Here is a 26,938-nt window from a genome sequence, read left to right as displayed (position 1 = left end):
AAAATTCATTTCTTCGACCAATCTTAAAATAAATTGCCAATTTAATTGATCAAAGGCTTTCTCAGCATCTAAAAAAATCAATCCTGCAGAAATCTGATTATTCTTGTCCAAGTATTCTATTAAATTAATAATTTGTCTAACATTATTCTTCATATATCTTCCAGTTATAAAACCTGTTTGATCCATATGTATCACTTGATTCAATACAATCATAAGTCTGTTAGCTAAAATTTTTGAAAAAAAATTTATAATCTACATTTAAAAGAGATATAGGTCTATAATTTTTTGGCAAAGATAGATCTTGATCCTCTTTCAGGATCAAGGATATAAAAGCCCTACCCCAAGACGGGGGGGGTCTCTAACCCCTGTAAGATATTATTAAAAAGTTCCTTTAGAGGTTCTATCATCTCATCAATCAAGACTTTATAATAAATTGATGTCAATCCATCAGTGCCAGGTGCTTTACCTGCTTTTAATTGCTTAATTGCTGTAATAATTTCCTCTGAAGTAATAAGTCCATTAATCTCTTGTCTCTGATCATCTGTTAACTTAGGAAAATGAGCATTTTGTAAATATTTGTCTATATCTAAGCTCTGTACCTTCTTACCCATATATAATTTCAATCCTATCATTAACTTGAGATCCGAGCAGTTCTTAATTCATACCAATGGTAAAATTTGTCCCAGATTTCAAAGTGTTCAAGTTCTGTCTTGTCCTTCATAATCATTGTAAGCCTGTCCATCTCAGCACATGAAAGGATTTTATACAGGATCTCTTCTTCCGTTGGAATTCCTTTATTCCAAAAGGAACTTTTATTAGGAGAAGCTGACAGCAAGCATAATAGACAGGATCTGAGGGTTTTCCGTTCGGATCAATAGGTTAAAAGTGTCCCAAGCAAAACTCCATTCAAAAGTTCATCCAGTCAGTTCAAATGAGCCAATCCCCAGGTGTTAAGTCAACCATTAGAGAAAATGCTAATGATGTTTCCTTTGATTAAATGAACTCAAAGTTCCATAATTTCGATCTTTCTTGTGGCCTAGTGGCCCAAATTCTGGTCCCAATTGTGATTGTTAGTCAAAGACTACCTGTAATTCATCACTGATTCAAGAACATCGTCAGAAGTGGTGGACTCTTCTTCTTCTTCTTTTTCTTCTTCTCCTTCTCCTCCTCCTCCTCCTCCTCTTCCTCCTCCTCCTCCTTCTTCTTCTTCCTTTTTCTTTGTCCAATATCCTGAAAGTACAAAAGAAAAACACTTGATGTTCTTCCTCCCTTCCCCTCCCAAGTTTGAGCTGTTGTCGAAAATCACAGGGTGCTTCCAAGAAAGGACTGCAAAATATTTCTTGAGCATCGCAGGAGCTCCAGTCACTGACCAAGAGACAGGCTACAGATCTAACCAGGAATGAAGGACGTGACACTGTGCATTTGTCAACGCTGCTAACATTGGATGTTCTTGCTTTGACTACATATGGAGATGCAGCCATTTTCCTTCTTATGTTTACTCTTAGAATTAGAGTTAGAATTAGATGATACTGGAGGGGAGGAGGAGGAATGTGCATGGGAATTAGTTAGACATAACAATATTGTAACAGTGTGAGAACCAAGGTTTTTTTGAAGTAAGAGATGATAAGAAATGGCGGGTTGGAGAACTGGAGGGAAAGCCTGCATTTCAAACTAATTGGAGAATGTGATTTATGACTGTTAATTAGAGGAGGGAATTGTGTTTGAGACTATGTGCTCAGGGGAGGGGAATTCAGATTTTGGCTTTGCTTAAGTACGTGCGGATGCTATGCTACTCAAATAAAGATTCTTTAAAGTAAACAATGCCTCGAAGTTCTTTGAAGAGTTTCATCTGTCGAAACCATGACAGCATTAAGCAGAAAAGCCAACTTGGTGCATTGATTAAGGCGTTGGGACTAGAAAGTGAGAGATTGTGAGTTCAAGTCCTCCTGTAAGCGGTTGGGGAACGTTAGGCCAGCAGTCCCCAACCTTTGCAGCTTTGTGTCCCAACGGGGGGGGGGGAACTGGGCTGCGTGAGCGGTGGGGCCAGCATGCATGCACGCACTTGAATGTGCAGCTCAATTTGCATGAGCAGCAAGCTGATCTATGCACACACAGCTCAACTTGAGCAAATGGAGCTGTGCGTGCATGTGCCAGCCCACCACTCAGCTGCCCGGTTTCGAATAGGCCACAGCCCAGTAGTAGGCAATGGTCCAGGGGGTTGGGGACCCTTGCGTTAAGCCACTCGCTCTCTGTGAACCTAACCCACTTGCCGGTTGTTATTGTGGGAAAAAGAGAAGGAGAGAGTCTTCTGTATGCTGCCTTGAGTCTTAATAAATAAATAAGAGCTACTGAGCTCCTATTTAGGGCCCCTCTCTCTTTTAGGCTGTAGGTTCCAAATCAGAATTTGGAAAACTGATTTTCAACTCCTGTAGAGAAGCTGCTGAGGGGGGAATCCTAGGCTCCTGTTCAGGTGGCCCCATTCTTATAACACCTATAACGTCAGCGCAATAGAAGAGCCGTGGCGGTGCCATGGTTAATAATGTAGCATTGCGGGCTAATTCTGCCCACTGCAGGAAGTTCGACCCTGACCACCTCAAGGTTTCATCCTTCCAAGATCACTAAAATGAGGACCCAGATTGTTGGGGGCAATAGGCTGACTCTGTACACCACTTAGAGAGGGCTACAAAAGACCATGAAGCAGCACAGAAATCTAAGTGCTGTTGCTATTGTTATTGCTATCGGTCTGTCAAGGAACAGGCTTTCTTTACATCAGCTACTGAATTCATGGGTGCCTTAATTCATGCTCTTTGTCATGGTTCCAAAAAGAAGCAGCTTTTCAAAGAACTTTGAGGCTTATTTACCTTAAAGAATCCTTTTATTCCTGCATAGCTTCGGCACATACAAAGTTAAGCCAAAAACTGAATCCTCCCTCCCCCAATCACCCGTGACAAAGCATAACTCACTCCTTTATTTTACAGTCATCAATCACATTCTCCAATTAATGTGAAGTGTGAAATGCCCCTCTCATTACAGCTGACCTTGGCAATACTGTGCTCAGATATTGTTATGGTTAGCTAATATATTTTCCCACCCACTAGGCTAGTATTATCTGCTTTAACTCTAGAAGTGCTATATATGCTAAATAAAACAGGTTTGCTTCTTCAGATATGGCAAGCAAGAACATCCGATGTTAGCAGTCTTGACACTCTTCCTATAAAAGGATGGCATCTCACCAAAGCTTCACAGGCTTTTGATTGCTCTTTGCATGGGGGAATGTCCATGGAGAGTCTCAGTCATCCAGGTCCTGGTTGTCCCAAGGTACTTTTTCAGGAGGCAACTGGACAGTTAGAGCTGAAAAAGCATCTTGGATGAGAAGCAAAACGTCTTCAAAGAAAAACAAGAAGGTCTACCTGCCTGCCAAAAAAGCACCTTGGAACTTTGCATCGGGGAGGGGGGGCTACCAGGACATCTCAGGACTGTAAACCAGTGGTGGGATTCAGCTGGTTCGCACCACTTGGGCAGAACCGGTAGCTAATTTTTCATTGCCCAGGCCTAGAATGGACTTCCGGAAGCGGCATCCACAGAGAACTGGTTGTTCACATATTTGAATCCCACCACTTTGAGAAGCCGAAAAATCATCCTCAAACAAGGCAGTGGGAAACCTGTTCTGTATCGTTGGCCAGAGAAGTATACAGATATGGACGTACACCTTGATTCAAAGGACATTTCTTGATGCCTGGGGCAGCTCAGACGTTTCAGACCATCTCTTGTGGTCTGCAAGTCACCTGGCGGTGAGACAAGTGGCAAATAAATTTAATATATAAGTAAATTAAAATCTCTTCATTGCTCTAACTTTTGAGTTGGAGAGTTTGGAAGCCGCAAATCCTCTGAGAAGTCCTTCTCTCTCCTTAGAATACTGTTTTTCAACATGGGCCATTTCCACTGTGTGGACTTCAACTCCCAGAATTCTACAGCCAGCATGGCCCCTGATGAGAATTCTGGGAGTTGAAGTTCACACACCTAGAAGTTGGAAAGCAAGGCCTTGGAGCCTAAACCCAGAACTGCAATTCCCTCTTTCCACAAACCTCCCTGGAGCGTGACAGCATACTTACCAATACATCCATATAATACCACCAGCAGGAGGAGAGAAATCCCCATTCCTCCCATTCTGAAATACACAGCGGTTGAAGCTGGGAGAAGAAAGAAATGTGAAATGTGACTGAAATACTTGTATCCATTTTTTTTTCTAATGTTATACTCAATTTGAAAGAATGTAATGCTTGTAATATCTACATCCAACATTCTAAGTAATATTAGAATGTTTAATTAATATTAAAATTAATATTGGTACAATATTCTGTTTCTTTATTTCCAAATCCCAAGTTAATAAGGCCCTTGTGTCTTTCAAGGCTTGTTCCCTCCTGTATAACATCTCTCTTGTACTTCTACCCTCAAAACGATGCTATCGGACATTGCACAACAGAAAAATAGACACAAGGATAGGTTTTTTTTTCCCCCATGCCATCATTCTGCTAAACAACTAACTACCACAACATTGTCAATCTATCTAGTAAGGCTGTATTACTATTATTCTTCTCATCTTTCCTATTACCTATCTTCTTATACACTTAGGACTATAACTTTGTTGCTTGGATCTTACAATTTATATTGTTTTATTTAGTATCCTAGTATGATTTATGTTGATTGCTTATTTAGTTATCCTGTGATTTTCACTAAATGTTATATCTTATGATTTATGATGAATGTATTTTTATGATGACTATGATCATGATTTATCACTTGTTGCTTTTATGTACATCGAGAGCTTATGCACCGGAGACAAATACCTTGTGTGTCCAATCATACTTGGTCCATAAATAATTCCATTCTGTTCTGTTCTGTTCTGTTCTAGTCTAGTCTAGTCTAGTCTAGTCTAGTCTAGTCTAGTCTAGTCTAGTCTAGTCTAGTCTAGTCTAGTCTAGTCTAGTCTAGTCCATTATTCTATTCTAGTCTAGTTCATTATTCTAGTCTAGTCTAGTCTATTATTTCCTATTCCATTCCATTCCACTTCTATTCCATTTCTATTCCATTCCATTCACTATTCTATTCTATTCTATTCTATTCTATTCTATTCTACTCTATTCTATATTCTATTCTTATTCTCTTATTCTAGTCTATTTCCTATTCTATTATTTCCTATTCCATTCCATTCCATTATTCTGTTCTATTCTATTCTATTCTATTCTATTCTATTTTTACTTCCATTCTATTTCTATTCCATTCCATTCCATATATTCTATTGTTCTTATTCTATTCTATTCTATTCTATTCTATTCTATTCTATTCTATTCTATTCTTATTCTGTTCTGTTGTTCTGTTCCATTCCAATCATTCCATTCCATTCTATTTTCTATTATTTTCTATTTTCTCTATTATTTCCATTCCATATTTTCGATTTGATTCGATTCTCTATATATTCCCCTATTTAAGTTTTGTGCTGCTGTAAATATCCCCACCCAGACTCTTCCGGGGAGAGCCTGCCAAATCACCCTGCCTTCTTTTCCAGCCTCTCACCAGCCTCCTCCATGGCTACATCCAAAGGTTCCTGCAGGCCATCGTGCTCCACGTGGCACCGGTAGCGGCCCCTCTCTTTGGGATCGATCCGGACGCTGAGCTGGTAATGGTAGGTCCCATCTGAGTTGGGAGCCACAGACTCCTGGAGGGTGTCTTCCAGCCAGACCTCTCCGTCCCTCCTCCAGGAGGCATCGATCTCCCTGGGATAGAAGCCGTGGGCTTGACAGAGAAGTATTTCCATGCCATCAGCCTGAGTCTTGCTTCTGATCGTCACCACTGGGGGCTCTGCTCCTGTGTAGTGAATGTAGAGAATTGTCAGAGAAAATGTCATTTGTTCACAATGTTTGATCCCGAGATTCACCATCCCCAGATATTTGCATCATGGTGATGCAGCTATGGATCTGCTCTGTGGCTCAGGGGAAGCCCTAGGGAACGGCCCCCCCCCCGAAAGAATGGAAGGACGCCTGGGTCTGCAACACCCCCAGAGAAGCCATCCCTGTTAAGAGGCATTTTCTCTCTGGGGCCTACGAGGAAACAACCATTCCGTTTTCTTGGCAATCGTATTTATTTATATAAAAAACTTAAGACACCACCCATCTCACTATCATAAGTGGAAGGAACATGGCGGCGAGGTTAGCCAGCTCACGTTCAAGAGCCCACTGCATGGTGGAGAAGGGAGCTCCCATCAATCCCTCCAGCTCCTTAACAGGGATATGAAAGGAGACAACTGGGTGTCTCCTGGGCAACTCTAATAATAATAATAATAGTAAAGTTGGAAGGGACCTTGGAGGTCATCTAGTCCAACCCCCTGCTCAGGCAGGAAACCCTACACCATTTCGGACAAATGGCTGTCCAGTCTCTTCTTGAAAACTTCCAGTGTTGGAGCATTCACTGCTTCTGGAGGCAGGCTGTTCCACTGATTAATTGTTCTCATTGTCAGGAAGTTTCTCCTTAGTTCTAGGTTGCTTCTCTCCTTGATTAGTTTCCACCCATTGCTTCTTGTCCTGCCTTCAGGCGCTCTGGAGAATAGCTTGATTCCCTCTTCTTTATGGCAGCCCCTGAGATATTGGAATACTGCTATCATATCCCCCCTTGTCCTTCTCTTCATTAAACTAGACATACCCAGTTCTAGCAACCGTTCCTTATGTTTTAGCCTCCAGTCCCCTAATCATCTTTGTTGCTCTTCTCTGTACTCTTTCTAGAGTCTCAACATCTTTTTTACATCGTGGTGACCAAACTGGATGCAGTATTCCAAGTGTGGCCTTACCAAGGCATTGAAGAGTGGTATTAATACTTCACGTGATCTTGATTCTATCCCTCTGTTAATGCAGCCTAGCACTGTGTTGGCCTTTTTGGCAGCTGCAGCACACGGCTGGCTCATATTTAGGTGATTGTCTACTAGGACTCTGAGGTCCCTCTCAGTTACTACTACTGAGCATGGTGCCACCTATGCTGTACTCTGATGTCACTGGCTAATCCTTTCAACCCAGAAATGCCTTTTTGTCATGCCCCCGTCTGAGCCTGAATCTGCTGAGGAAAATGAACTGAAAGGGACCCTATAGAGGCCGAGGGAGAGGTGTCTGTGGCTTCAGAGGAATGTGGGGAAGAGCAGGCCGAGGCAGGCCAGGGCCCTTCAGGAGTGGGACAGGAAGAACAGGAGAGGCAGAGTTCAGGCGATGAGCAAGGGCCACCCCCACCTGATCCTAGAGCATGGAGAGTGGAGAGAGGAGGGAACAACACAGGCAGGTTCAATTACCCGGGAGGAGACATCCCGCCCTTCTCCAAAAGGCACACCTGGGGATTGAGATTTAAGGAGACGCTGTGGGGAGGGGGCATTTGTCCGGAACAAACGCTGATTACTTGGAGTGTTGTGTATTGTTGCTGATCTCTTGTTAATAATAATAATAGTAGTAAAGTTGGAAGGGACGTTGGAGGTCATCTAGTCCAACTCCCTCCTCAGGCAGGAAACCCTACACTATTTCGGACAAATGGCTGTCCAGTCTCTTCTTAAAAACTTCCAGTGTTGGAGCATTTACTGCTTCTGGAGGCAGGCTGTTCCACTGATTAATTGTTCTCACTGTCAGGAAGTTTCTCCTTAGTTCTAGGTTGCTTCTCTCCTTGATTAGTTTCCACCCGTTGCTTCTTGTCCTGCCTTCAGGTGCTTTGGAAAATAGCTTGATTCCCTCTTCTTTACGGCAGTCCCTGAGATATTGGAATACTGCTATCATGTCCCCCCTTGTCCTTCTCTTCGTTAAACTAGACATACCCAATTCTAACAACCGTTCCTTATATGCTTTAGCCACCAGTCCCCTAATCATCTTTGTTCTGTGACTTCTGTTTGGAAACCTGGAAACTTTGACTATCGGATTGTATTTCGGATTCTCTCTTTTGAAAAACTGCTCAGGCAAGCTAAGATTCAAACAGAATGGTTAAGTTTATGTTTTCTTCCTTGTTATCTCTATGGCCTTGAGTACTTTCTTATGCTAATCAGACTGTATTTGAACCTACTTTCAGCCAGAGTCGGCTGAAGGGGTATCTGTGTGTGTGTGTGTGTGTTCTGTTGTTGGAGGATTGCCAGCAAAAGTGAGAGCATTTGGGGAAAATTTGGAGCTGTTTGAATTGCCAGCTGACTGCATTGCCTCTGTGCTGTGCCCTGGGTCATCGCACATTTTTAAAAAACAAAAAAGTGCTTTCAACATGTATGGGGACTATCTAAGTGAGTGGTTTTGCCCTTGTTTTTTTCCTTTGCATTTTTTCAACCTGCCTAGTGGTCTCCCTTCCAATTGCCAAGCAAGCCCAAGCCTGCTTAACACCAAAGAGTAGCTTTTAAATTCCTCTTTCCTTCAAAAGGCCACCTTTTTCTGGTTATTTTGCGAAGGAGACACCCAGCTCTTTCTTCAGTGGTGGTATTTCATACCACCCAATCAAGACTCCGGGCAGTAAATTGACACCCTCTTTTCATACTCAGTGTTGCCATCCTTACTCTTCCTTGCTCGAGCTTCTGTGCCATACTCCAGACATTTCTTCAGCCATGCAAAGCACTCCCCTTCCAGGTATATCTTTTTGCGCCAGCCCCTGTTCAACTCAGCGTCCCATTTCTTCTTGGTCATTTCGGCCTCAGCACTGATTGCCGTCCAGTTGAGGGTGGCCTTGTTGAAGCTGAGGAAGTCCTTCCCATCGTAAGCATAGTGATCGTAGCCTCTTTCACTCCCATCTTCCGCCAGCTCACAGCCATACAGCCGCTGCCAGACGTGAAGCTCTATAAAAGAAAGCAAAATTAGCGATCCATCGCCACACACTTGTGTAAGCTCTGTCAAAAAGAAAACTTTAGCTCCGATTTCCAGATTCCCTAACCAACCTAGAGGAAGGCAAAGGAAAAGGATGTTTGTCCACTCTTCCCATCACCAGTGTGCCAAGTTTTTTTTAATTATTATTTTATTTTTATTTCCAAAGTTAAAATACAAAATAAAGGGGAGGGGGGAAAGGAGGAAACAAGTTAACAACCATCCGATACTAATAATAAAAATAAAAAACAGGTGTACAAAAAAGGAACAAATAATGAATATATCACTCACACTGACATTGAACGTAAAAAGTCCACCCTGCTTAAATACTGACCAATATACCAAAATTATCTGATTTGTTCTCCTCCCCTTGTATAACAGGCCTACAAACTTCAGAAATTGTGGGAGCTTCCTCATTGGAAGCTTTCAAGAAGAGACTGGATTGGCATCTTTCAGAAATGGTGTAGGTAGGGTCTCCTGATTGGGGGGGTGGACTAGTTGACCGACAAGGTCCCTTCCAACTCTGTTACTCTGTTATAAACTTTCCCATCTTTCAGAGAAGTTTCTAAAACTGGATAAAGGGTCTTTTTTCTTAGGATCACGATGGTCTAAATTGCTCTCCTTCAAAATGAATGAGTGAGTGCATAGATAAGAAATAGATACAAATGCATGTCACCCGGGACCCAAGGACAAGCTTCCCGATTCTGATTGAAGCAGGATAAAAAGCCACACAGTTTGCCAAGTTTTCTCTTTTATTCGAGTTTAGAAAGAAAGCAAAAAGCAGGTTGGGTGTCAGCCAAGCCTTCTCAAAGTAGGTAGGTCCTTTGACTTTTCCGCCTAGCACTGCTGATTGTTTTGCATTCTACCTCCTCCTAGTGAGATTTGCATGACCCTTAAACCCTTTTTACTTTTTTCTCTAGACTTGGGTTTGTTCTCCAGAGTATTTTAAGTAAGCAAATTATAACACTGTATGATACCGTGTCATAGCGTGAGGGTCCCTAACCCCCAGACTGTGGCCCATTCGGAACCAGACCGTGTGAGCGGCAGTTGAGCACTTGTGGTGCACAGCTCCACTCGCGCGAGGGGCGAGAACTCGCACTTGCGTGATTGAGAACTCGCACTTGCGCGAGCAGCGAGAACGCACACTTGCGCGAGCAGCGAGAACTCGCATGAGCATCGAGAACTCACGTGAGCAAGAACTTGCACTCGCGTGAGCAGTGAAAACTCACGTGAGCAGCGAGAACTCGCACTTGCGCAAGCAGCGAGAACTCACACTTGTGCTCGCATACAAAGCTCCATTTGTGCAAGTAGCAGGCGCGTGCACCTGCCCCTCGCACACATGGAGCTGAGTGCATTCGTGCACATGCCTCTCACTCTCACAGAACCATCCCCTCCTCCAACACTGGGCCACCAAGCTGAAAAGGTTGGTGACTGCTGTCATAGCCTAGTTACACCCCCTCCTTTTGGTCCCTAATTACTGGTCTTATTCTCCCATTTACCATTCAGGAAAAGTTTATGAAATTAATTAGTATTACCATTCATTACCCCAGATTGAAAAAAATGGCAGGTGACCGGCAGGTAATTCTCTGGCTTGTAAACCTTGGATCTTGGTCTGGCTGGTAGCCAGAAGCCAAGATAGCATAGTTCATCCATCGTAAACACGGCTCACGCTCTCCATCGATTTTGGCCATTGTAGGATATTTAGCTGCCGGTCAGAATTTCATTGTTCAGCTTCTTTTCTCTTCCAATCCACTTTATACGCCGCCCTTTTATCACTTCTTAAAATAAGAAACAATATTCCATTAAAGCAAATCAACTCACACTACTCAAAACAAGTCAAATTAGGCCCCAATAAAATCTGAAATCCCACATTGTATATAACCCTGCCAGATCACCAGTAAGTTGCATTCAAATCTTAGTACTTGGGGGAAGAGGCTGTGATGGTGGTTAACCTTAATCCTAACTATCCTGGTCACTGTTCTTAACAGCAGGGCAAATATCAACTGTTTTGGTTCACGGTTTTGCATGGATGCAACGATATTGGAGGGTCAACCAGATGCCATGGGTTGGGAAGACGTAACTTCCCAGAAGTCTTGGGTTTCAAGAACAATTCTTGTCTAGATTCAGGGGTCTACCAAACTTGGCAACTTTTAAGACTTGTGGACTTCAACTCCCAGAATTCCTCAGACAGCATGGCTGGCTAAAGAACTTTGGGAGTTGAAGTCCATAAATCTTAAAAGTTGTTATGTTTGAAGACCCCTGGCCTAGATCATTCCATATGGAGACAGGAAATCAGATACAGGTATTCCTTGATTTATAACCACTCGTTTAGCAACCGTTCAAAGTTAACAACAGCACTGAAGAAAGCGACTTTATTTATTAATGTATGCATTTGTCCAATCAATTTTCTGTAGCCACCCAACTCAACCAAGTGACTCTGAGCGGCTTACAATTCTAAAATTATAAAACAGTGTAAACAATTTAAATTAAGTTAAAACAGTAAAAAAACATCCACCAAATAAATGAGTATGACAGCCATGATGATTAATGAACTGATAGTAAAACCAAGTAACGGGACCCTTAACGCGTTCTGAGCCCCAGGTGCATAGCCAGGTTTTTAAAGCTTTGTGAAAAGCCAACAGGTTGGGGCCATTCTAATCTCTGATGGGAGAATATTCCATAAGGCAAAGGTTGTAAGAGAAAAAGGCCATTTTCTCATTCCTGCCAGCCAACACTCTTCGGCTGATCGGATCTGCAGCATGCCTTATCTGTAGGATCTGATGGGAGGGATAGAGACTCTTGGAAAAGGTTCTCTATAAGTTGTACCTGTTGTTGTGTAGAATCCTCTTTGATATTAATTTGTTCCTTTTCTGTTGTTTTTTGGATTGTAAATTTATCAGTTGAAATCTGGGCTTCAAGTTGTAATTTTAAGCTGACATCTTTGTCTTTCACTCTGGAATTCATTAGCTCAGTGGTTTCAAGGATTTTTTCAGGTATGAGTTTATAGTTAAGTTGCGGGTAGAATTCCTCCATTTCTGTGGTGATTAGAGATAGTCCTTTAGTGGAGGCTATGTTTAATAAAAGTCAGCAGATGTCCATCTCCACTATTCCTAGAAGCTGTTTTCACAACCCAGTTGTTTCAAATTCTTATCTTTTTTAGATAGTACCAAGGACAAATCTAGGGAGTAAGCAGGCCTTACAAAGAAATTCACTTGCTGTACCAGGCTTCGCCACAAGATGTCCCCAATAGCATATAAAATCTTTTTCCAGACACCAGTTAGGCTTTTATCCAGTTTTTTTTTTTTTAAATTTCCAACTTAACAAATAGATAAGGTAATAGGTCCCTATAATTTTTAATTGTGACAACCAGTACACTGAATTGCACCCAGTAACACGACAACCAGTGCAGCTCACAGGCTAGTGTGTTACATGTTGTACCGGCACCAATTATTACTTGTGCAGCCACAATTTTGCACTAGTTGAAGTTTCCGAATGGCCTTCAAGGATCGCCCCATGCAGAGTGTATTGCAGCCATCTAAGCAGGAGGTTACAAGAGCGTTAAGTGACAGCGAGCAAATGATGCACTACCCGAAGTTGTGCAAAGCTCTCCTACCCACAGCTGCCTTCTGCTCTTCAAGCAGGAGCTGTGACTCTAGGATAGAGGTGGGTGATTAATTTTCCCAAGGGGCCACACGAGAAACTGGGACTGTTGTGGAGGGCTCTCCCCCCACCCCCACCCCGGCCACACACACATCCTGAACAGCAGGTTTTCCAGAATAACACAAGCTCCCTCTGGAACCCAGTCGGGTTCATTAGTTGCCTAGGATAGGCCAATCCAATCGACCCAGCCTCCCTGCGGAATGGAGGCTAATCAGCAAGTGGGGAAACCCATATCTCTTTTCAAATCCAGAATCCTCCACCATTGCCCCGACAAAAAACCAGATCCAGGCTATTACTGCTGTTATTAATCGGCCTCTGGACAGTTTGGGGCAGGGCTGTCATGGTAACAATGAAATCCCAAGGTACCTTTGACCCCGTGCCCAGTGAAGCCAGATTAAAGTCTGCCAGGTGTCTATGGAGATTCTCAACCAACCCAGGTCACAGGGGTCCCAAAGGTGCTTTTCCAACAGGAACTGGCCTTCCGTAGGTTTTTTTTCTTTGAAGATGTTTCAGTTCTCATCCAAGAAGCTTCTTCAGTTCCCTCCTTCACAACTCCATTCACCCAATCTACTCCATCCCAGAACTGGTTTATCTCACCTGTCAGCAGCGGGATTTGCAAGCACGTTCGTGCACACACACGCGCGCGCGCGCGCGCACACACACACACACACACACACACACACTATTCCTCTCAGCTAGAGAGAAGCTGGCTGGGGGTCAATTCCGGTTAGGAGAGCTGAAGCAGCATCTTGGATGAGAAGTGAAATGTCTTCAAAGTAAAACCAGAAAGTCCACTTCCCTCTTGAAAAAAGCATCTTTGGGACAACCACGGCCTGGATGACTGAAAACTTCCATAGACATTCTGGTTATCAGTCTCTGGCGACCATTTTCTAGGCTTGCTGGTATTGGGCCGGTTCTCCAACGACTCCTCTGACAGCGTTTCTTCTTCACTGTCTTTCCGTTGCCACTGCCACCATCGTCCCCGGTCTCAGCTTGGCACCTCAGGCCTCTGTTCTCCCAAGCAGGATAAATTCAGGTTCTGCTGCTTCCCTGCTGCTTCTTCTCCCTCACTGATCTTTGCCAGTGTTGTGACAGCCTGGATCTTCAGTATTGGCTTGATGTCTCTTACGTCTGGTCCATCCTTAGGACTCCTTATGAGGGTCCATCCTTAGGACTTCTTCGGATGCCACGGATGAAAACACCACCAGTTCTGGGCCTGGCTCGGCACCTCCAGCTGGAGGCTGACCTCATTATGCCTTCGCCTTCACCAGGCCTCAGGTCCACATTTCCACAGAATAACAAAAGTTGAAAGGGACCTCAGAGGCCTTTTAGTCCAACCAACCTGCTCAGGCAGGAGACCCTGTTGTATTTCAGACAAATGGGCATCCAATCTCTTCCTCAAAACCTCCAGTGATGGAGACCCCACAACTTCTGGAGGCAAGCTGTTCCACTGGATAATTGTTCTCGCTGTTAGGAAGTTTCTCTTTAATTCCACGTTGCTTTTCTCTTTGATCAGTTTCCAACCGTTGTTTCTTGTCCTGCCCTCTGGTGCTCTGGAAAATAATTTGACCCCCTCTTCCTTGTGGCAGCCCCTCAAATTCTGGAATACTGCTATCATGTCTCCCCTATTTCTTCTTTTCTTTAGACTAGCCAAACCCAATTCCTGCAGCCGTTCTTCGTATGTTTTAGTCTCCAGGCCTTGGATCATCTTAGTTGCTCTTCTCTGAATTATTTCCAAACTCTCAACATCTTTTTTGTGGTATGGTGACCAAAACTGGCTGCAGTATTCGAGGTGTGGTCTTACTAAGGCTTTATAAAGTGGTACTAATACTTCGTGTGATCTTGATTCTATGCCTCTGTTTATACAACCCAGGATTATATTAGCTTGTTTGGCTGCTGCTACATGCTGCTGGCTCATAGTCAAGTGATCGTCCACTAGGACTCCAAGGTCCCTCTCACAGTTATACTGTTTTTGAGCCAGGCCTCGCCCAAGCTATATTTGTACCTTTGATTTTTCCTACCTAAACGTAAAACTTTGCTTTTCTCCACATTGAAATTCATTTTGTTGGATAGGGCCCATTGCTCAAGTTTGTCAAGATCCTTTTGGATCGTGAGCTTGTCTCCTGTGGTGACAATTCTGGCCCTACTTGTAATCTAATGGAAGAGGTGGCTTTGTGGTCTTGAACGCCCTTCTTAAAGACGAGAGCCACTTTGGCACCAGGCCAGAAGCAGGGAGGCCCTGAGTTCAAGTCCCGCATGAGGCACAAGGCCAGCGAGATAACCTTGAGCCAATCTTTCTCTCTCAGCTCTGGGAAGGAAGCAATGGCAAATCAAAACCCTGGCCATGAAAACTGCAGGGGTTTGTCCTGGCAGTCGCCAAGAGCCGACAAAAACACAACACCTTTCTCGGCAGATTTTCATGGCAGACCTTTTTGGTTTGCCCCCTCCCCAATGTTAATGGATGGAAACTAATCAAGGAGAGAAGCAACCTAGAACTAAGTAGAAACTTCCTGACAGTTAGAACAATTAACCAGTGGAACAACTTGCCTCCAGAAGCGGTGAATGCTCCAACCCTGGAAGTTTTTAAGAAGAGTCTGGACAGCCATCTATCCGAAATGGTATAGGGTTTCCTGCCTGAGCAGGGGGTTGGACTAGATGACCTTCAAGGTCACTTCCAACTTTATCATTATTATCATCATCATCATTATTATTATTATTATTATTTTCCAGACAGGAAGACAAAAATGTTTATTTATCAAATTTATCTGTCGCCCACCTCGTAATAATATGAAATATGGGGGAATGTTAGATTTTCCATGCCTTTTCCCCCTTTCCTTTTGCTCTGAAGATTCCTGCAACTATTTCTTCCTCCGCCTCGTCTTGCAGGATCCGCCTCTCCTGCATGCAGCCCAATCCCCTGCCTTCAAATCAGAATTTATTAGCACCCCCCAGATTCAATAACTGTAAAGGATTAGTAAACGGCCCTTATATGAATCATTTTATATCTAGCCCAGGGGTAGGCAACCGTGGCTCTTTTATGACTCGTGGACTTCAACTCCCAGAATTCCTGAGCCAGAATGGCTCAGCTTGGAAACCTCTCCCCTTCCCCTCAGCATGGCTGGCTCAGGAATTCTGGGAATTGAAGTCCACTAGTCATAAAAGAACCAAGGTTGCCTACCTCTGGCCTAGGCCTAGGCCGCTTTATGACTCGTGGACTTCAACTCCCAGAATTCCTCAGCCAGCATGGCTCAGCTTGGAAACCTCTCCCTTTCCCCTCAGCATGGCTGGCTCAGGAATTCTGGGAATTGAAGTCCACGGGTCATAAAAGAGCCAAGGTTGCCTACCCCTGGCATAGTCTGTAGGTGTTGTTCATGTCTATGTGTCTATTGACGGCTGATTTGTCAAGAGTGTCAGATTCCTAGAAATTCCCTGGCATTTTTGGATTTGGCCTAGTCTAGGATGGGAGATTTCCTGGCCTTACCCTGGCTCTGGTTATTCTGTCGCAGGAGATCCTCCAGGTCTTTCCTGAACCGCTGCCCAGAATGGAAGGCTCTGTTGGTTATCCAGTCCCAGAAGTGGGGGTCCTCTCCCTCAATCTTCTTCATCCAAGGGGTTTGAGACACGGCCCGCTTGGTAAGGCTGTTGTAGGAACCAGCAAGGAAGCCGTCTACATATCCCAGAGCTGTGAACTGGGGCAAGTCCCCAACGGGTTCTGACAGGGCGGTGTAGAGATAAAACAGAGAGTGTGTGTGTCCATCTGGAAAACAAGGACAAAGTTGTGAGATAGGAGCACTTGTGCACCGTTCAAAGGGTGTGGGGGGGTGTCTTTTTGTTGATGTTAACCAATTCTGTCTTTTGGGATCTTAAACTTTCTGAAGACTGAAAAGCTTACAGGTGATCCTCAACTTACGACCACAATTTTGTTTTTTTTTTTTAATTTAGTTTTATTCATTTACAACATAAAAGGTGAAAATCCAAAAGCAAATAGCCAGGGGCAACAGTAGAAAAAGAGAAAACAAAAAAGGTGTGAAGAATGGGAGAGGAAGAAACAAAAAGCAATGTACTTCCAACTCTCTGTTGCAGTAAAACCAGACATTAAAATCAAATCTCAGCACAAGTTGATAAGAAAAAATGTCATACATGGACATTATTATTTGTACAAGCATGAAAAAAATGTTTATAATAAATCATTTATGCATTGAAAATATTAAGGATGACGTTTGTTTCAAACTGAAGAAGGAAGAATACTATTGGGAGGAAAAAAGATCAAAGAAATATACTATTAATATACTAATTATGCAATTACAAAAAGTAATTATTATTGACTGTTACTATTGGGTTTTTTTCAAAATATATGAACCAAGACAACGCACTGTACACTAGGCACTAAAGATGGGTATTGTAAAAAATTAATAAAACATTTCTAAAATAAATAAATAAATAAATAAATAAATAAATAAAAATCTCAACACAAGTTGATAAGAAAAAATGTCATACGTGGACATTATTATTTGTACAAGCATGAAAGAAATGTTTATATTTAACCATTTATGCACTGAAAATATTAAGGATGACGTTTGTTTCAAACTGAAGAAGGAAGAATACTATTGGGAGAAAGAAAGATCAAAGAAATATACTATTACTTAATATACTAATTATGCAATTACAAAAAGTAATTATTATTGACTGTTAATTTACTACAATTGTTTTTTTTTTTCAAAATATATGAACCAAGACAACATGCTGTACATTAAGCACTAAGGATGGGTATTGTAAAAAATTAATAAAACATTTCTAAAATAAATAAATAAAATAAGATCTCAACACAAGTTGATAAGAAAAAATGTCATACATGGACGTTATTATTTGTACAAGCATGAAAAAAATATTTACATTTAACCATTTATGCATTGAAAATATTAAGAATAATATTTGTTTCAGATTGAAGAAGGAAGAATACTATTGGACGAAAGATCGAAGAAATATACTATTAATATATTAATAATGCAGTTACAAAAAATAATTATTGACTTTTAATTTACTACTATTGTTTTTCTCAAAATATATGAACCAAGACAACACACTGTACACTAAAGATGGGTATTGTAAAAAATTAATAAAAGGTAAAAAGTTGAGATTTGATTTGATTTGATTTTAGAAATGTTTAATAAAACATTTCTAAAAGAAATCAATCAAATCAAATCAAATCTCAACTTTTTACCTTTCTATAGTAGGAGTAGGCACTAGCCATTCCTGTATTCTGTAACCCTAACTTATGGCCACCATTGAGCCCCAAATTTAGGTCACTAAGCGAGAAAATTGTTAAGTGAGTTTTGCCCCATTTTACGACGCCCCTTGCCACAGTTAAGTGAATCACTGCAGCTGATAAAGTGGTAACTCGGCTGTTAAGTGACCCTGGTTTCCCCCATTGGTTTCGGTTATGAAAAGGTGGCAAAAAGGGGTCACATGACCTTGAGACACAGCCGCCGTCGTAAGTGTGAACCAGTTGCCAAGCGTCTGAATTTTGCTGATGTGCCCATGGGGCAGCTACCAAGGCCTTAGGCAGGATAAACGGTCCTATGTCGCTTTTTTTCAATGCCTTTGTGTGGTCACTAAATGAACTGTTATGCTGAGGACTACCTGTGTTATATAAGCAGGGAAATACAGGATAAAAGAAGTCTCAAGCAGCGCAAATAATAATTTCAGATGAACTATTTGGCATTTATTTGTGACTCGGCTGATTGCTTTTGGTTCAGACAAGAGCAAGTAAGATGATCCAAGGCCTGGAGACTAAAACATACGAAGAACGGCTGCAGGACTTGGGTTTGGCTAGTCTAAAAAAAAGAAGAAATAGGGGAGACATGATAGCGGTATTTTAGTATTTGAGGGGCTGCCAAAAAAAAGAGGGGGTCAAATTATTATCCAAAGCACCAGAGGGCTGGACTAGATGATCTCCAAGGTTCTATTCTATTCTATTCTATTCTATTCTATTCTATTCTATTCTATTCTATTCTATTCTATTCTGTTCCGTTCCGTTCCGTTCCGTTCCATATATTCTATTCTATTCTATTCTATTCTATTCTATTCTATTCTATTCTATTCTATTCTATTCCATTCATTTCTGTTTGTTCCTGTTCCTGTTCCTGTTCCTATTCTGTTCTGTTCCGTTCCGTTCCATTCCATTCCATTCATTTCTGTTTGTTCCTGTTCCTGTTCCTGTTTCTATTCTGTTCTGTTCCGTTCCGTTCCGTTCCGTTCCATTCCATTCATTTCTGTTTGTTCCTGTTCCTGTTTCTATTCTATTCTATTCTGTTCTGTTCTGTTCCGTTCCGTTCCATTCCATTCATTTCTGTTTGTTCCTGTTCCTGTTCCTGTTTCTATTCTATTCTATTCTATTCTACTATTATTCTAGTCTAGAGAAAAGGAGGATTAGGGGTGACAGGATAGCACAGTGATGGCGAACCTTTTAGAGACCAAGTGCCCCAAAACTGGCCCCGCCCCCACTCCACCCCCTGCCCCGCCCCCACTCCACCCCCCATCATCCACCCCGCCTGCCCACAGGGCCACTCACCGCCTCCAGGGCCCGCCACAGATCGCCCAGGCAGCCCAGCAGCGCTATGGCAGTCACGTCCTCTACCCATGCCCTGCAGCATCAACTGTGCATTATGGGGCATAAGGCCAGAGTCCTTGTCTATGCTGCCTGGCTACCATGTCCTTGGCTGCGCTGCTCCATGTGGGCCCAGCTCAGGGGCGACTCTCCTTCAGGGGGGCTGCTGGAGAGCAGGGGGTCGCAGGGGGAGGTGAGGCTGGGGCAAAAGCACGTGTACCCACGGAGAGGGCTCTGAGTGCCACCTCTGGCACCCGTGCCATAGGTTTGCCACCATTGGAATAGCACTATTCCAATATTTGAGGGGTTGCCACAAGGAGAAGGGGGTCAATTTATTTTCCAAAGCACCAGAAGGTAGGACAAGAAACAACAGATGGAAACTAATCAAGGAGAGAAACAACCTGGAATTAAGAAGAAACTTTCTAATAGCGAGGACAATTAACCAGTGGAACAGCTTGCTTCCAGAAATCGTAGGTGCTCCATCGCTGGAGGTTTTTAAGAAGAGACTGGACAGTCACTTGTCTGAAATGGTATAGGTTTTCCTGCTTGGGGGCTGGACTAGAAGACCTCCAAGGTCCTTTCCAATTCTATTCTATTTTATTTTCTATTCTATTTTCTATTCTATTCTATTCCTTCCACACTACTGTGGTATAGTATGGTAACTTTTTCATTTACATGTGCAGTAAAACAATCCCTTCACCAACTAATCTTGTGAAGAAATAATAAACTTGCTTGCCACCCAAATCTCCACAACTCTGGGTGGCTCACAACAATCAAAGAAATTAAAATACAGATTTGATATGCATAGTCTCACAAGATGGGCGGCATTAAGTCAGATCATTCCACAATTATTTTATAACCCCAAGTAAGTATTGTTTTATGGTGGTCATGACCATATATGACGGAAGCCCTGCATCTAAAATTGGAGCCATTCTAGACTGTGTCCGTTCTTGTGCTTTGTATTCTAAATATTTTATGAATAGGAGAGGAGAGGAGAGGAGAGGAGAGGAGAGGAGAGGAGAGGAGAGGAGAGGAGAGGAGAGGAGGAGAGAAGAATAACAGAGTTGGAAGGGACCTTGCAGGTCATCTAATCCAACCCCCTGCTCAGGCAGGAAACCCTATACCATTTCGGACAAATGGCTGTCCAGTCTCTTCTTAAAAACTTCCACTGTTGGAGCATTCACCGCTTCTGGAGGCAGGTTGTTCCACTGCTTCTAAATGCACTCTGTTGCCTTCTAAATGCATTATATTCTTCTACTCCATATTCTCTCTCTCTGCTACCAGGAAATGGACTAAGAGGCCCTGTGTTGGCACCACCCAACAGAGAAATTATAAAACTAGCAAAGAATAAACAAACAAAACAATTGCACAGTTCAGTGTATATATATGTGTGTGGTTGTGCAAAGTCCACATTATATTCTGGCTAGATTCCCTTTGGGGACTTTCCAAAGTCACCTGAGATCCGCCCAATCAGAGGTGCTCTTTTCTTCTGGTTTCCCATTGGCTGTCCTGCGAACACACCACTGACACCTCTCCAGACAACCAAGCACCTGTCTGTCATTTATCAGGGAATGCCAGTAAGTGAGGCCCCACCTTTGATCTACCTATCAAATTTAAATGGCCACCCATCTCCCCATAAGGAACCCTGGGCTGCCTACAACATCAGTGAACCTATCAGAATCAGGGTACAGCTGGAAGGGACCTTGGAGGTCTTCTAGTCCAGCCCTCTGCTCAAGCAGGAGATCCTATACCATCTTGGACAAGTGACTGTCCAGTCTCTTCTTAAAACCCTCCAGTGATAAAGCACCACAATGTCTGAAGGTTAATTGTCCTCACTGTTAGGAGGTTTCTCCTTAATTGCAGGTTGCTTCTCTCCTTGATTAATTATAATAATAATAATAACAACAACAACAATAATAACAACAATAATAATAATAGTAAAGTTGGAAGGGATCTTGGAGGTCATCTAGTCCAACCCCCTACTCAGGTAGGAAACCCTATACCATTTCAGACAAATGGCTGTCCAGTCTCTTCTTCAAAACTTCCAGTGTTGGTTAATTGTTCTAACTGTCAGGAAGTTTCTCCTTAGTTCTAGGTTGCTTCTCTCCTTGATTAGTTTCCATCCGTTGCTTCTTGTCCTGCCTTCAGGTGCTTTGGAGACTAGCTTGACTCCCTCTTCTTTGGGGCAGCCCTTGAGATATTGAAACAGTGCTATCATGTCCCCCCTCATCCTTCTCTTCATTAAACTAGACATACCCAATTCCAGCAGCCGTTCCTTAAATGCTTTAGCCTCCAGTCCCCTAATCATCTTTTTTTTTTATTGAAAATTTTTATAAGTTTTTACAAAAAAACAGAAAAAAATATAACAATACAAAACCAGAAAACAACATATACAAAAAACTAAACATAACATCCCCTTCCCCATCCCCCCCCAAAACACCCCCCCTTCCCCCCCCTGAGCTTCCTAGAGCAGAATATAGGCTTAATTAAAAAAGAATTAAAAAAAATTATATATAAAAAAGAAAAAAAAATAAGACTGAAATATATGTATATGTATATAAAAATAAGAATTATGAAAAAGCAATGTGATATTTTTTATATCCAATTTAAATTGTATAAATTCTATCCATTTATCCCAAACAGCAAGAAATTTCTCTTGCGTTTGTTCCTTTAAGAAAGCCGAAATCTTTGCCATTTCCGCCAAATAAGACACTTTAAAAAACCATTCCTGCAGTGTAGGCAAAGATTCCTTCTTCCAATATTGTCTTACTAACAGCCTTGCGGCTGTAATCAAATTTAACATCAATATAACCTCCTTTGTATCACAATCAGTAACGATACCCAACAAAAATAACTGCGGAGTAAATTTTACCCTCCTTCTAAAAATTCTCTGAATATTCCACCATATCTTAATCCAAAATGCTTTTATCTCTCTGCACGACCACCAAATGTGGTAATAGGTGGCATCCAAGCAACCACATCTCCAACATTTAGGCTGTAAGTCCGGGTACATGAAAGACATTTTTTGTGGGTCAAGGTGCCATCTATAAAACATTTTATAAAAATTCTCCCTTAAATTCTGTGCCTGTGTAAATTTGACATTTCTTACCCAAATGGTTTCCCATGTATCCAATGGGACTGATTCACCAAAGTTTTGGGCCCATCTAATCATACAATCTTTAACTAATTCCGTTTCTGAGTCCAATTCAACTAGCACCCCATAAATTCTCTTAATATGGGCTTGTCTTTGATCCTTCACTTGCTTAATAAGATTTTCATCTTCTCTAGGAAAACCCACCTTGCAATCCACCTTCCATCTGTCTGCTAATTGCCTATATTGAAACCAAGAGTAAATAATATTTTCTTGTGCTAACTCCTCCCGTAATTTTAATTGCCAATTTTGTCCATCCCATCTGAGTAGCTGTCTGTAAGACACCATGTCCATTTTAACACCTCTTTTTATTCCTTCTATCGCATGCCAGGGTATAGCCCATAATGGTACTTTAAAATCACTTTTATAATATTTTCTCCAAATCCTAAGTAAAGAAGTAAATAATGTGAGATTTAAAAGCCCAATCCACTTTTTTATTGAATATTAAATAGGCATGCCACCCAAAAAGTAAGTCCCATCCCTCTAGATGGAGTATCTCAAGATTTGTCAAATCTACCCAGTCACTAATTAGTGTTAAAACCACCGCATCATAATATAATTTCAAATTTGGTACCTTGAGTCCACCTCTCTCACGGAAGTCTTGCATAATTTTAAACTTAACCCTTGGCTTTTTCCCTGCCCAAATAAATTTATTAACACCCTTCTGCCATTCACTTAGATTAGTCTCATTCTTCAAAATCGGTAACATTTGAAACAAAAAAAGAAACTTGGGTAGAATATTCATTTTTATCACTGCAATTCTTCCCATGAGAGATAGTTGCAGCTTCTCCCAATTCTTCAAGTCTTTCTGTACACTAACCCACAACCTATCATAATTATTTTTAAATAATTTTGCATTAGAAACAGATAGCATCACCCCCAAATATTTTACCTTGTTAACAATTTCAAAACCCGTCAAGTTAGCCAAAGTCTGCTTCTCCTGAATAGTCATATTTTTAGGTAGGATTTTAGTCTTGTTAACATTAATCCTAAAACCCGAAACCAAACCATATTGATGAATTAACTGTAATAACTTTACTGCAGAATAGGTTGCAACAAAGTAACCACCAAGTCGTCTGCAAAGGCTCTTAACTTATATTCTTTTTTATTAACTTCTATTCCTTTAATTTCCTACGAGTCTCGAATTTTGATCAACAATATTTCCAATGTTAAGACAAACAACAACGGTGATAGTGGACATCCCTGCCTAGTACCTTTTTCTATTGTAAATACCTCTGACAAACCTCCATTAACAATAAGTTGTGCCGTTTGTTTTTGATATATTACCGTAAGAGCTTGTAATATCTTTTCACCAAAATTCATCTTTTCAATTACTCTTAACATAAAATGCCAATTCAATTGATCAAAGGCTTTTTCAGCATCTAAAAATATCAGCCCTGCAGGGACTTGGTTATTCTTGTCTAAGTATTCTAATAAATTAATTATTTGTCTAACATTATTTTTCATATACCTACCAGTTATAAACCCAGATTGATCTTTATGCACAAGATGATGCACAACCCTCATAAACCTATTTACTAAGTTTTTTACAAATATCTTATAGTCCACATTTAAAAGAGATATAGGTCTATAATTCTTTGGTAAAGTAAGATCTTGATCCTCTTTTGGAATCAAAGAAATAAAAGCACTACGCCATGAAGGAGGAATCTCTGAGCCCTGTAAGATATCATCTTTGTTGCTCTTCTCTGTACTCTTTCTAGAGCAGTGGTTCTCAACCTGTGGGTCGGGACCCCATTTGGGGTTGAACGACCATTTCACGGGGGTTGCCAACCCACGCTGTCCGCCATTTTTTCCCTTTTCCCTAGCTGTCCTACTCCCTCTTATTGGTGGCCACACCCACTTTGGGGTCACCACAACATGGGGAACTGTATTATGGGGTCACGGCATTAGAAAGGTTGAGAACCACTGTTCTAGAGCCTCAACATCTTTTTTACATCATGGTGACCAAAACTGGATGCAGTATTCCAAGTGTGGCCTTACCAAGGCAATGTAAAGTGGTATTGATACTTCACGTGATCTTGATTAGTTTCCATCCATTGCTTCTTGTCTTTGCCTTCGGGTACTTTGGAAAATTAGCTGAACCTCTCTTCTTTGCGGCAGCCCCTCAAATACTGGAACATGCTAGCATGTCCCCCCTAGTCCTTCTTTTCTCTAGGCTAGCCATATCCAAGTCCTGCAACCGTTCTTCATACGTTTTTGTCTCTTAATCATCTCCGTTGCTCTTCTTAGCACTTTTTCCCAACCTCTCAACATCCTTTTTGTAACGCGGTGACCAAAACTGGATGCAGGATTCCAGAGCTGGCCTTACTATGGATTTACAAAGCGGTACTAATGCTTCGCGTGATTGTGCCTCCGTTTATACGGCGATCGCGCCCACCCACCTGCTCCACGAGGCTCGCGGCTCTCTCGATCCGCGACTTGTGAATCGGTCCCGTCCCCTCGCCGTGCTTTCCTGCTTGCGGCAGCAACAACAGTCCTGGCGTGTAGGCCAAGCGGGGGCGAGGCGATCGCCCCGAGCCCAAGCCCCTGCGACGAAGACCCCCCGCCCCTCCTCTCTCTCTCTCCTCCGCTCCCCTGGCTTTCCTTACGGGTCCCACGCGCGCTCTCCCCCCCAGCTACTCACCGGAGCAGCCGCCGCGCAGGAGGAGGAAAAGAAGCGCCCGGAGGAGGGAGCGCAGCCCCGTCTCCGTCTTGCGGTTTGGAGCCCTCCGTCCCGCGGGCCCTCGGGGGATCCTTCCCTGGGCGAAGTTCCAGGGGATCAAGTGGAAAAGAACCAGGCGATCCATTCGATCGAAGGCCCGAGGGGGTTCTCGCGAGCAAGCGACTTTAGGAAGAGCCTCCCCAGCAGCGCAAGTCTCGGAACAAGCGCTGCGGCTGATGCAAAAGCGACAATATTGCGCGATCGCTCCGTCTCCCAGACTGCGGACACACCTGAGTGGAAAGTACCTGGCCGGAGGCTAGATCAGGTGCGGCCGCTGGGGAGGGGGGAGGCGGCCTGTTGCTGCTGCTTCTCCCGCGATAGGCGCACCGTTTCCTCCTTCGCTCTTCTTCCGTCTCCTTCGATCAACTTGACGATCAACTTTGCCCTTCCGGTCCCAAAGGTGCTTTTTTTCCCCCCCCCAGGAGGCAACTGGACTTTCTTGTTTTTCTTTGAAGACGTTTGGCTTCTTCATCCAAGAAGCTTCTTCTGCTCTGCCTGGATGGTGGGGGAAATGGAAGGATTTATACTTCTTGCAGAGCGCTGGTCATTTGCCTCCTTTTAGAGAGTTGTTGAGGCCGCCTGGAGATTTGCCTGTGTCTTCCGGGGTCCCCTGAGTGGTGCAAATGGATGGGGAGCCTTCTTGGAACTGCTGAAATGATTGTCCGGGATTCAGTCAGAGCTGAAGAGTTGGAAGGGAGCTTGGAGGTCATCTAGTCCAACCCCCTGCTCAGGCAGGAAACCCTATACCATTTCCGACAAATGGCTGTCCAGTCTCTTCTTCAAAACTTCCACTGTTGGAGCATTCACCGCTTCTGGAGGCAGGCTGTTCCACTGCTTCTAAATGCACTCTGTTGCCTTCTAAATGCATTATATTCTTCTACTCCATATTCTCTCTCTCTGCTACCAGGAAATGGACTAAGAGGCCCTGTGTTGGCACCACCTAACAGAGAAATTATAAAACTAGCAAAGAATAAACAAACAAAACAATTGCACAGTTCAGTGTATATATATATATATGTGGTTGTGCAAAGTCCATATTATTTTCTGGCTAGATTCCCTTTGGGGACTTTCCAAAGTCACCTGAGATCCGCCCAATCAGAGGTGCTCTTTTCTTCTGGTTTCCCATTGGCTGTCCTGCGAACACACCACTGACACCTCTCCAGACAACCAAGCACCTGATTGTCATTTATCAGGGAGTGCCAGTGAGTGAGGCCCCACCTTTGATCTACCTATCAAATTTAAATGGCCACCCAGACACGACTTCGCAATTAACAACAACAAGAGTAGAGTAGAGTAGAGTAGAGTAGAGTAGACTAGAGTAGAGTAGAGTAGAATAAACAAAGTTGGAAGGGACCTTAATTTGTTTTGTTGGTTTAAAAAATAAAAAATTGAAATAAAAAATGTTGGAAGGGACCTTATAGGTCATCTAGTCCAACCCCCCGCCCAAGCAGGATGGCAGTCGTCTCTTCTTGAAAGCTTCCAGTGATGAAGCTCCCACAACTTTTGAAGGCAAGCTATGCCATTGGTTGATGGTTCTCACTGTCAGAAAATTTAATAATAATAATAATAATAGAATAGAGTTGGAAGGGATCTTGGAGGTCTTCTAGTCCAGCCCCCTGCTCAAGCAGGAGAACCTATACCATCTCAGACAGGTGACTGTCCAGCCTCTTCTTAAAAACCTCCAGTGATGGAGCGCCCATGGCTTCTGTAGGCAAGCTGTTCCACTGGTTAATTGTCCTCACTGTCAGGAAGTTTCTCCTTAATTCCAGATTACTTCTCTCTTTAATCAGTTTCCAACCATTGTTTCTTGCCCTGCCCTCTGGTGCTTTGGAGAATAATGTGGCCCCCTCTTCCTTGTGGCAGCCCCTCAAATTCTGGAATACTGCTATCATGTCTCCCCTATTTCTTCTTTTCTTTAGACTAGCCAGACCCATGTCCTG

At 42.7% G+C, this 26,938-nt stretch overlaps 1 protein-coding gene across 1 annotated transcript; it reads right to left on the bottom strand.

Annotated features, from left to right (window-relative positions):
• Positions 1-830: 830 nt before the first annotated feature.
• LOC120317820 (major histocompatibility complex class I-related gene protein-like) lies at positions 831-25,964 on the bottom strand. Its single transcript, XM_039364726.1, has 6 exons — positions 24,921-25,964; positions 16,000-16,275; positions 8,558-8,833; positions 5,575-5,865; positions 4,113-4,190; positions 831-1,230 (listed from the first exon to the last, which is right to left on the bottom strand). The coding sequence occupies exons 1-6, from the start codon at positions 25,081-25,083 to the stop codon at positions 1,082-1,084; spliced, it is 1,233 nt and encodes a 410-aa protein (XP_039220660.1). The 5' UTR covers positions 25,084-25,964; the 3' UTR covers positions 831-1,081.
• Between the last annotated feature and the right edge of the window lie 974 nt (positions 25,965-26,938).

Source organism: Crotalus tigris, unplaced genomic scaffold (assembly GCF_016545835.1).
Source record: "Crotalus tigris isolate CLP2741 ecotype Arizona unplaced genomic scaffold, ASM1654583v1 scf7180000019840.826796, whole genome shotgun sequence".
NCBI lineage: Eukaryota > Metazoa > Chordata > Lepidosauria > Squamata > Viperidae > Crotalus > Crotalus tigris.
Note: the sequence above shows the minus strand (reverse complement) of the source record. Positions and strands in the feature narration are given on the sequence as shown.